General features: G+C 41.4%; 1 protein-coding gene across 1 annotated transcript in view; it reads right to left on the bottom strand.

Annotated features, from left to right (window-relative positions):
* The window catches only part of LOC122810818 (complement C3-like), a 1,708,896-nt gene that overhangs the window by 870,328 nt on the left and 825,961 nt on the right, over window positions 1–12,607 (bottom strand). Inside the window, exon 19 of the mRNA XM_044082377.1 lies at window positions 9,843–9,928. Coding sequence (XP_043938312.1) covers window positions 9,843–9,928 — 86 coding nt within the window. The remainder of the gene's footprint in view (window positions 1–9,842; window positions 9,929–12,607) is intronic.

Below are 12,607 nucleotides of genomic sequence, written 5' to 3'. Positions count from 1 at the left end.
CTTCGATGTGGTGTACAGTGTTCAGTGAGCTCCCTTCGATGTGGTGTACAGTGTTCAGTGAGCTCCCTTCGATGTGGTGTACAGTGTTCAGTGAGCTCCCTTCGATGTGGTGTACAGTGTTCAGTGAGCTCCCTTCGATGTGGTGTTTAGTGTTCGGTGAGCTCCCTTCGATGTGGTGTATAGTGTTCGGTGAGCTCCCTTCGATGTGGTGTATAGTGTTCGGTGAGCTCCCTTCGATGTGGTGTATAGTGTTCGGTGAGCACCCTTCGATGTGGTGTATAGTGTTCGGTGAGCTCCCATCGATGTGGTGTATAGTGTTCGGTGAGCTCCCTTCGATGTGGTGTATAGTGTTCGGTGAGCTCCCTTCGATTAGGTGTATAGTGTTCAGTGAGCTCCCTTCGATGTGGTGTATAGTGTTCAGTGAGCTCCCTTTGATGTGGTGTATAGTGTTCAGTGAGCTCCCTTAGATGTGGTGTATAGTGTTCAGTGAGCTCCCTTCGATGTGGTGTATAGTGTTCAGTGAGCTCCCTTTGATGTGGTGTATAGCGTTCGGTGAGCTCCCTTTGATGTGGTATATAGTGTTCATTGAGCTCCCTTTGATGTGGTGTACAGTGTTCAGTGAGCTCCCTTCGATGTGGTGTATAGTGTTCAGTGAGCTCCCTTCGATGTGGTGTATAGTGTTCAGTGAGCTTCCTTCGATGTGGTGTATAGTGTTCAGTGAGCTCCCTTTGATGTGGTGAATAGTGTTCATGAGCTCCATTCAATGTGGTGTATAGTGTTCAGTGAGCTCCTTTCGATGTGGTGTATAGTGTTCTGTGAGCTCCCTTTGATGTGGTGTATAGGGTTCAGTGAGCTCCCTTCGATGTGGTGTATAGTGTTCAGTGAGCTCCCTTCGATGTGGTATACAGTGTTCAGTGAGCTCCCTTCGATGTGGTGTATAGTGTTCAGTGAGCTCCCTTCGATGTGGTGTATAGTGTTCAGTGAGCTCCCTTCGATGTGGTGTATAGTGTTCAGTGAGCTCCCTTCGATGTGGTGTACAGTGTTCAGTGAGCTCCCTTCGAAGTGGTGTACAGTGTTCAGTGAGCTCCCTTCGATGTGGTGTATAGTGTTCAGTGAGCTCCCTTCGATGTGGTGTATAGTGTTCAGTGAGCTCCCTTCGATGTGGTGTATAGTGTTCGGTGAGCTCCCTTCGATGTGGTGTATAGTGTTCGGTGAGCTCCCTTCGATGTGGTGTATAGTGTTCAGTGAGCTCCCTTCGATGTGGTGTATAGTGTTCGGTGAGCTCCCTTCGATGTGGTGTATAGTGTTCGGTGAGCTCCCTTCGATGTGGTGTATAGTGTTCGGTGAGCTCCCTTCGATGTGGTGTATAGTGTTCGGTGAGCTTCCTTCGATGTGGTGTATAGTGTTCAGTGAGCTCCCTTTGATGTGGTGTATAGTGTCCAGTGAGCTCCCATCAACGTGGTAATTAGTGGGAACTGAGTTTTTTCCGAAGGGAATGATGATGCATTTTTTGGCGGTATGCTTATGGTTTTAGTTCTGACACCAGTCATTAGCCTCAGTGAGGCTCTTTTGTAGGATGTCTGCATCACTTGGAGAGTTAATAAGGACTCCTAGCTTGCAGTCATCAGTGAACTTGGTCAACCAGAGTCCCTCTCTGTTGGCCTGGACTTCTGAGAAGTAGATACCAAACAGGAGAGGGCCTAAGACCAAGCTCTGTGGGACTCCACTCGTGACTGGTCGACAGCCTGACTTGGAGTCTACAACTTTCACTCTGTGGATCCTGTCTGTGAGCCAATTTGCAACCCACCTAGTGATATAAGGATCAATGCTTTTTTGGTGAGTTATCAATGATACCCAAGTGGGGAATGGTATCAAAGGCCTTGGCCAGGTTGAGGTAGGCTGTATGCACTGCCTTACTCTCATCCACAGCCTTGGTGACTGCCTCGAAGAAGTCAACCAGGTTCAGCAGGCAAGCTCTCCCCTTGACAAAGCCGAACTGCATGTGGTCAAGAGTTTGGAGATTGCTTATATCTTTGTTAAGCAGGTCCATGATGATGCGCTCCATAGTTTTACATACCAGACTCATCAGACTAATGGGGCGATAGTTCCCAAGGTCTGTAGATGCTCCCCCTTTGTGGAGAGGAATGACTGTAGCAGTGCTCCATTTTTTAGGGACTAAGCCCGAGGTAAGGCTGTGATTGAACAGAGCACACAGGTGTGGTGCCAGTTCATTTTGTAGCTCATGTAGGATGCAGACAGGGATATTATCAGGTCCCATGGATGATGTATTCTTGGTGTTGGATAATGCAGCTTTTACCTGTGCTGCAGAAATGATGGGTACCAGGCTTTCTTCTGTTATTGTGATAGGGCTTTGGGGGGGGCGGTAAAGTTGCCACTGAATCTGTCGGCCAGTATGTTGACTATATCTGTTGGCTCAGTATAGGCGGTACCATTGTGCAGTAACTCAGAGCAAATCTGTGTATTGCCTTGGAGGATCTTGATATAGACATAGAAGACTTTGTGGTTGCTTTTGGTGTCAGCCGCAATTCTGCCTTCATAGCTGGCTTTAGAGGATTTAAGAAGGGATCTTAATTTTTGGTTGAGGCTAATACGAGTGTTTTTCCAGTCTTGTGACTTCAATTCTTTCTGCAAAAATTTCTTCCTTCTGTTGTAGAGTTTATTGATGGCTAGGGACCACCAGATTGGCTTCCTTATTTTGGAGGAGAGCATCTTTGTTCTATTTGGTATGGCAAGTTCCATGTATTTGTGTACGTACTCGTACAGTGCATTGGTGTATGATTCAGCAATCATGTAGTTATTTTCCATTGGCCTGGGTGCAGAGAAGTTAGCCACCTCTGTTTTTATGAGCCCAAAGTCAGCTTTGGAGAAGTTTTTCAGGACGGTCACCTTTGCGGGGGGGGGGTGTAGGTGAGCTGGAAATTTCCATGGTGATAAGTCTGTGGTCAGATTTAACTAGGGGGGAATTGACTATAGGTGTGGAGCAATGGTCTCCCATGTTGGTGATAACCAGGTCAAGGACGTTGCTTCCTTTGGTGGAGGTCAGAATCAGCTGGTCCAGGGCATTGGAACTGATAAATTCCAGGAAGTGTTGGGCCAATACATTGATACTTGAATAGTTTTCCCAGTTGATAGAAGGGTAGTTGAAGTCACACAGTATGAGAGCATTGGGCTGGACCTTGATAGATTCCAGGGTGCTTTGGAACATAGATTGAGAGTCTAGGGACAATGTTGGGGTCCTGTAGCAGGCTATGACTTGTTTCGCCATCTTTGCCCAGTGTTAGTTGTACCTGGAATATGTCAGATGCATTATGCTGGGCTACCAGTCTAGAGGTGTGCATATCCTTTATGAATATGGAGACACTACCACCTATGGAGCTTCCGGGCATATTCTGGGACTGAAAGGAATGGAATGAGCTGTAGCCTGGGAGCGCAGGGGTGCTTTCTGCCTCTTTAAACCAAGTCTCCATTACAGCACAAATGTCGACATTCTCCATTTTGAGGTTCAAATATATGTGAGAGATGCAACTATTTAGCCAAACTGGAGGCAGAGCTCTCTCATCTCAAAACTGGTGTAACCAGTCAGGAGGAGAAGGTAACCTCACACAACACAATTCCAGTATCACATAGTCCCACCACATCAGTGAACCAAACACATAAATACACAAAAACATACTCGGAGGCTCTAAATAAAAATCTACCTAAGCAAAAGAGACCTCCAAAGCAGACATCCAAGCAAACACTACCGCAAAACAAAACATGCGCAACACATAGCCCACAAAGTCAGTGTGCCAAGCAGCCACAGCCCTTAAGGCTGAATAACACACCTGATACTCTTGTAATAGGTGACTCTATTGTCAGACACACTGACGTCCCGCTCACCAGGCTGAATAAAGAGAAGGTCACAGTGAGCTGCCTGTCAGGTGCTTGGATCCGCCACATAACGCAAGCACTCAGGTCACTCCAAAGCAAATACAAATATGACTCGGTCATTGTACATGCTGGTGTGAATGACCTGAGACGTACCTCCCTGGACTACATGAAAAGAGACATGGAGGAGCTCTCTGATCATGTAGCCCAGGCTGGTATGACCCTGACCTTGAGCAGCATCTTACCCTCACCTAGAATGATGCCACAGTACAAAGACAAAATGATCGATTTTAACAATTGGCTAAAATTTTGGTGTCATTCAAAGGGGATCCAGTGTCTGTCAGCCTGGGATGACATGCTCGACAAGCCACATTGCTTCGCTAGCGACGGCTTGCACCTGTCACCACTGGGCTTTCAGATATTGGCAAAGGCTCTTGCCACCCCCATAGTGCCTTTTTTAGGCAAGGCTCAAAAGTCAAACCACCCCTATAGACAGCACAAGGAACAAGAAACTAAGGGTAATGCTGCTAAACACCAGAAGTCTTAACCTCAAGATGCACACACTCGAAGCTCTCCTCAGTATGGAGAACATCGATATCTGTGCAGTGACAGAAACCTGGTTCAAGGCTCCAGAGAGCACCCCAGCACTACCAGGCTATACCTCATATCATGCTTTTCGGCCCCAAAACCCGGACCGAACCACAAAATGAGGGGGAGTTTCCATATTTATCAAGGATATCCACACCTCCAGGTTAGTGGCATTGCACAAAGTATCAGAGACCATCCATGTGCAACTAACAGTGGGCAAGACTGCTTTTCAGTTTATAGCATCCTACAGACCACCCTCTCAAAGTCAGGAATCCCACTCGGCTTTCCTGAAAACATTGGAGAACATGAAGATCTCTCCGAACACCATTATATTGGGTGACTTCAACTACCCAAACATTGACTGGGAGCACTACTCAAGCCCCAGCACCTTAGCCCAAAGGTTCCTGGAAATTATAAACTCAAATGCTATGGAACAACTAGTCACCACTCCCACAAGAGGGGACAACATACTAGACCTGATCATTACCAGCATGCGGACTCTATGCTCCACACCAGAAGTATATCCCTCATTGGTAAGATCAGACCATAAATTAATTTCACTGGATGTCCACATCCCGACCCTACCCCCAGCTCAGAAAACCACAGTGAAAAACTTCTCAAAAGCAAACTTCTCACTTCTCAAAACTGAAGTGGAATCCTTCAAGGCCCCAGGGCCAGTGGAAACTACAGCCCAAACCGCAGAATCCTATATAAACGCATTATACGGACATCTCCAGGAATGCATGGATCATGCTATCCCAAACAAAACCAAGACCTAATCATCCAAAGGCAGGCGTCCAGTCTGGTGGACCCCTGCCATAAATAAACTGTACAACAGAAGGAGGAAGCTACTACATGATAGAGCAAAATCCCTAATAGGGAAGGCATCTCTGATCAGTACTAGCAAAAAATTACGATCCCTCATAAAATCCTCCAAGGCCAGCTTCGAGAGAAAAATTGCACAGGACAACAAAGACAATCATAAGGCTTTTTTCAGTTATATTAGGAACCTGGGTTGCAACTCCCAGACTTGTTCTGAGTTGATTCTAAACTACAAAAAATACACTGAACCCACAGACATCGCCAATATCCTGGCAGACAGGTTCAGTGCAAACTTCTCCACCCCCTCTCCCCCAAAAGAGCAAGTATCTATCCCAGCAGAGGGCTGCCTCCCAAACATTTCTGATGCTCAGGTGAAGGCTGCCCTCTCCAAAGCAAAAAACACTGCTTCCATGGGACCAGATGGTGTCCCAGGTTGTGTTCTACATGAACTCCAAGAGGAACTAATCCCTCAGATAAAACAGCTATACAATCTCAGCCTCACTACAGGATATGTGCCCACAGAATGGCGTACAGCAACAGTGGTCCCACTCCACAAAGGTGGAGCCTCTACGGACCCTGGAAACTATCGCCCCATAAGCCTGATTAGCTTAGTCTGCAAGGCTATGGAGAGGATCATCATGGAGCTCATAAACAAAGACATTGGGGACCTACAGACACTAGATCCTACCCAGTTTGGCTTTGTCAAGGGCAGATCCTGCCTTTTGAACCTGGTTGACTTCTTCGAAACAGTCACCAAAGCCATAGATGAAGGGAAGGTAGTCCACACAGCCTATCTGGACATTGCAAAGGCATTTGACACAATACCCCACTCGGGCATCAAAGATAAGCTATCCAGCTTAAATATAAACCCCTATGTCACAAGATGGGTCGCAAACTGGCTCAAAGACAGAACCCACAGAGTGAGAGTTGCTGGAGCCATGTCAGACTCGAAACCAGTCACAAGTGGCATCCCACAGGGTTCTGTCCTGGGACCACTCTTGTTCGGTATATACCTTTCCAAGGTACAGGCAAACGTGGGAGGACTATGGCTCACCAAGTTCGCAGACGACTGCAAACTGAGCGCCATAATCAACTCTCCAGCTGACACAAACATCCTTCAAAAAGGTCTCACAGAGACAGATAACTGGTGCCAGCTCCATGGTTTAAAGCTAAATGCCAAAAAATGCATAGTCATACCCTTTGACAAAAACAATGTGCCCACAAATTACCACAAAGGTGGAAACCCATTAAGTACAGAGAAAGTTATTAGGGACCTGGGGACCCAAGTTGATAGCAATCTCTCCTTTGAAAACCACATTGCCAAAGTGGTTAGAAATACCTTCTACATAGCCCACCTCATCACAAAGGGTTTCACATCTAGATCAAGAGAGGTAATCGTGCCCCTTTATTCATCCCTCATCAGGCCCATCATAGAATACAATGCCCCTTTTGGGATGTACCTTACCCGACACCTGCAGCAATTAGAAAGACCCCAAAAGTATCTCACCAAGAGGATCAAGGGTCTCAAACAGATGCCATATGCTGCTCGGTTAAAAAAACTCCAGCTCTACTCAGTTGCTTACCGCCTACTTCGAGGCGATCTATGCCTGACATACAAAGCTATGTCAAATCCAGAATTAATGGACATGCACCACCTCAGTAAATCTAAATCCCTTAGAGCCACATGCTCGAGGGACTTGAACCTCAGCACAGAAATAAATAGAACTTGCTGGAGGGACAGGTTCATAACCCAGAGGCTCCCTTCGCTCTGGAACAGAATTCCAGTTCATGTGAGGCAGAGCACCTCACTAAATCTCTTCAAGAAGAATCTCGATAGGTGGATGGGGGCTCAGAGGTTTGTCCCAGGGATTACTCCCGTGTCACTATTAGACAGAGGCACAGTAAACTAAACCTTAAAAAGGGCACAGTATACTCAAATCAAGGGGTGGCGTAAGCCATACAGAATCGGGCTAGGCTTATAATTGCCTCAGGGCAGATAGCCTAGTATGAACCTATAAACCTATGAACCTATGAGTGCACCTTGAGATTTAGACTTCTAGCATTGAGCAACATGACCCTCAGATTGCATTTGTTTGTAGCTGTTATGGTGGAAGTTTGGTCTTTAGAACACTGCCTAAAAAAAGCACTATGTGGGTAGCAAGAGCCTTAGCCATTAGCCGAAATTCTAGGGGTGACAGATGCAGGCCGTTTCTGGAAAAGCATTGAGGTCTGTCTATCATGTTGTCCCAGGAAGACAAACACTAGATCCCCTTAGAATTACACCAGAAACTTAGCCAACAGCTGGAGTCAATCATTTTATGGTATTATTCTGGGTGATTGTAGAATACTGCTCAGGGCTAGGGGCATACCTGCCTGGGCTACATAATCTGAGAGTTCCATCACATTTTTTTTTCATGTAGTCCAGGGAGGTGCATCTTGGGTCATACCCACCCACATGGACAATGACCGAGTCATATTTGTACTTGTGGAGTAACCTGAGTGCATGTATTATGTGGCAGACCCCGATACCTGATAGACAACTGACTGTCACCTTTTCCTTGTTCAACCTCGTGAGTGGGACATCAGTGCGCCTCACAATTGAGTCTCCTATGAGTAGCACATTGGGCAAAGTGTTATGCCTTAAGGCCTTAGGTTGAGGGGTACACTGTGGTGGTTAGCTATGTGTTCTGCGGTTAGTGTTGTGTTGTTGTCATTTAAAGCTCCTTTATATGGGACCTCCCTTGCTGTGCAACTTCAACTGAAATGAGAAAATAAATCAACTGAAAGTTTTCTTTCATCATTTGGACCCAACCAAATGGTCTTCACTGAGCCATTTTCTGATGAAAAGAATCACATACAGAAAAAATAATTAAATGTTTTGGGGGACATTAGAGAAATTCTAGAGATTTGTGGTAATATCACAAACCAATAGTAGGAAGGTCCATTACTGCAGTTTCTTATCTATAGTAGTGCTGGGGACGGTTTCTAGTGCATTCAAGTATTAGAGTCCAGTACAGGAACTGCAGAGCTACAGTGGTATAGCATGCTGTTAAGAAAGGGGTTCATATTTGGGGCATCAAATCACTAATATTGCCAGGACACTATTGGTATAAGGACATACTATCAGAGCTTTCAGATTTATTGTAATATTACTTTAATGTCAGTAATGGGTTCGGTGTCAGTGCTTACATCCGCACTGTTGACAGGGAACCCAAACAATGAATTCTGTAGCAGAGTTTCAGATGTGCATTAATGTTAGGAGACCATTACATGTATAGAAATATCTATAATAATAATAATACTAACAGTACTACTACTACTAATAATAATAATACTACTACTAATAATAATAACAATAACAACAACAATAATAATAGTAATAATAATAATAATAACAATAATAATAATAATAACAATAATAATAACAAGAATAATAATAATAGTAATAATAATAATAACAATGATAATGACAATAGTAATAATAGTAATAATAATAACAATAATAATAATAGTAACAATAATAATAATAGTAATAATAATAGTAATAATAATAATTAATAATAATAATAATAATAATAATAACAACAATAATAATTAATAATAATAACAACAATAATAATAGTAATAATAATAACAATAATAATAATAATAACAACAATAATAATAATAGTAAGAATAATAGTAATAATAATAATAATAATAATAATAACAACAATAATAATAATAGTAAGGATAATAGTAATAATAATAATAATGACAACAATAATAATAATAATAATAATAACAACAATAATAACAATAATAATAATAGTAATAATAATAACAGCAATAATAATAATTAATAATAATAATAATAACACTAATAATAATAATTAATAATAATAATAATAATAACAACAACAATAATAATAATAATAATAATAACAACAACAACAATAATAATAATAATAGTAAGAATAATAGTAATAATAATAATAACAATAATAACAATAATAATAATAGTAATAATAATAACAATAATAATAACAATAATAATGATAGTAATAATAATAATAGCAATAATAATAATTAATAATAATAATAATAATAATAACAATAATAATAATAATAACAACAATTATAATAATAGTAATAATAATAATAATAATAATAACAATAATAATAACAACAATAATAATAACAATAATAATACAGGACCATTTAAATGAGATTCGGATTGAGAGTTCAAATCATTAATAATGTCAGGGATACATTATAATTAGGTTATGAGTGGAGGTTCAAGGCTGGAAGCCACTTGTGGAAGGTTAATTCTGAGGATTCAGATCAAAAACCTTGTTAGGAGAAAATGAAAATGTCACAATGTCACCCCCTTACTGTATCCACTTACTGTATCCCCACTACTGTATCCCCACTACTGTATCCCCACTGCCCAGCTGCTGGACATTCCAGTACATGATAGGAAAAGTGTAACAAATGTATGTTTTTTCTGAATAATAAAACAACATAGGTTATGCCTGTTTTCTTGTGACCTTAGGTGTACCTACCTTTAGTGGAAGAAAGACTGATGGCTTGTACCACCCACGTGGTAATGCTGTCTTTCAACGTTAGTAAAATATCTTTTGAACGAAGTCTGCAAAACACAATCAGAAATGACACCTTGTAATTATTTACCAAAAAGAGTGAAACAATACCTTTTAAATGTTTACTGATCACAGTATGAGCTAAGAATCTGATTTTCTTTCAGAAAAGACTGTCAGTTGTTACTGCTACCTATGCCTGCCTGCTTGTACACCATACACCTTTTTATCAGTGTACCAAACTGAGTTCACAAGTCAAATTCACAAGCTGGCCTATTTTCTTATATTTATCAAAGTATGCACTATGGGGTTTTCCTAATATTGTTTTACTGAAATAGAGCTCCCTTAATAATCACCAGACTAGCTTAAATTTTTGTAGTACTAAGTTTATAATTTAGAAATATTACCTCAAGCTAGAGAAAGTATTTACAGACAAATGAATTTAAGCCCACAGAAAATATATGCATGTATAATTTCCATCACATTTATCTTACGTATGCTGTATTCATCATTATATGCAATTAGCGTAATAAGATTACATCCTCCTTCATTTCTGTCTTCATTTTGCAGCACCGCTTGTTCTTTTCTTTAACTTTGATTTCATTTTCTCTCTGTTTTCTTATTCCCTGCTTTCTTTCTTTTATATCTTTCTGTACTTTTTTTATTTTGCTTATTTTCTGTTGACTAGATAAGCCCATTGGATAGAAATGCCACTTTTCAGGAGCTACCCAGGAATACTGTATGTTTAAATTTGTTACCTTGGAGCTTCTCTCCCCAGTCCTGCACTGAAAAAGGGTACCTGTGCGTAATCAGACTTTACTGATAAACAAATGTCAACAAATAAATAAAATAAAATAAACAAGTGACTTGCTCAGTCACACAGCAGGCAAATGAAGGTGGAAAGACTCAAAACTTGTACCTCATGGTCACTGATGGTCACTGGAAGCAGCTCAGTAAGTATTGCCTTCTGGTCAACCTGCAAAACAGCCTAAAACTGTAATAGGTAAGGCAATACTGCAGATCATATAAAACTTCACTTTTCTGTCTCAGCTTATTTGCACTACTGTAATGAATTTTAATACTTATTACATACTGTGACATTAACATCTGCTTTTTAACTTACTTGCTCATTGCACTTTGCTTACAGCACTAAAATTAATAGTGATATTCTGCTATGTTATTAAGATTAAATAATATTCCTATTTTTCAGGGTGTTGCTGTTATGTTGCTGCTCCCTATCTGCAGTATCTAAGACAATTTGGAGTATTCCTAGAACTATGTCAAGCAATTTTTTGATGTTGCTAGTTACTGCAGCTAGATAGAAAGCAAACTGACTTATTCACATTACATATTGTACTTTCTCATCACCGGTGTTGCTGCATTTCAGTTTGCTACTGATTGCTACACTGTAACAGCATTTACAGCTACAGGTCTGCAGTACTGCACAGGAGAGTATTAGATTACACATCTGGTATACCTTAGCTGCTTCTACTGATTGGTCAACTGTTACTCCATTGTAACAATCTGCTTTACAGTTACTGCACTAGGAACTAGTCACCTGCATCTATTGGATTAGAGCATCTATTGCTTTTTGGTGCTACTAGTGAGGTGGAGATTAAACTGACCTGTTGTTTTTGTTATCGATTTGCAATTCGCCTCATGCTTAATCAACGCTGTTGTTGCATTGGTGCCTGTACTCACTGTTCCACTGTTACCAGAAACAAGCTATTTCTTCCAGTTGTTGCACTTAACTGGGTAAGACTATGTAATTTAAATGTGTCACTTGTTATCAGTTACTTCACTGTTCCCATATGTTGGTGCTACTTTTACATTCTTGAATTTATGAATACTGCCACTATTACTTACTGTGTCCACACTCCAGAGCAGTCATACCTCATATTCTTGTATCCTTTAGCAACATTCTATATTACCACAGGTTTCTAGTAAAATCCACTCTTTCTATCTGTTTTATATTAACGGCAGGGTATTAATCTATCCTGTTTTTATACTCCTTAAACTGGAAGTTATGGCACATCAGTCAGCTCTTGGCCTTTGTGTAGCCAGCCTGATATCACTAGGTACTTTGAAGCAAGGTAGTAACTACCTCATTCTTACCCAAAATCTTTATTGTTATCTCATAGTGGTTCAATATGTGAGAGATGTTAGTATTTACTAAACCCGAGGCTATTGTCTTACCTCAAAACACAGTAAGTAACCTCAGTGCATACACACCTATAGCACAGAGCATTGACACAACACTAGCATATGTGGAGGTAACCTCAGCTCATGCACAGGGCATTGCAACAACACTAGCATATGTGAAGGTGACCTCAGTGCATGACACTTACAGCACAGAGCATTGCCACGACACTAGCATATGTGAAGGTAACCTCAGCGCATGACACTTACAGCATAGGGCATTGCCACAACACTAGCATATGTGGAGGTAACCTCAGCGCATGACACTTACAGCACAGGGCATTGCCACAACGCCAGCATATGTGGAGGTAACCTCAGCACATGACATTTACAGCACAGAGCATTGCCACAACAGTAGCATATGTGGAGGTAACCTCAGCACATGCCCACTTACAGCACAGGGCATTGCCACAACACTAGCATGTGTGGAGGTAACCTCAGCGCATGACACTAACAGCACAGAGCATTGTCACAACACCAGCATATGTGGAGGTAACCTAAATGGGTTGCTAAATGGCTTACTGATAGAACCC

Source organism: Protopterus annectens, chromosome 9.part0 (assembly GCF_019279795.1).
Source record: "Protopterus annectens isolate FY-2018-M chromosome 9.part0, PAN1.0, whole genome shotgun sequence".
Classification (NCBI taxonomy): domain Eukaryota; kingdom Metazoa; phylum Chordata; order Ceratodontiformes; family Protopteridae; genus Protopterus; species Protopterus annectens.
The sequence above is the reverse complement of the archived record's forward strand: the minus strand, read 5'-3'. Positions and strand labels throughout refer to the sequence as shown.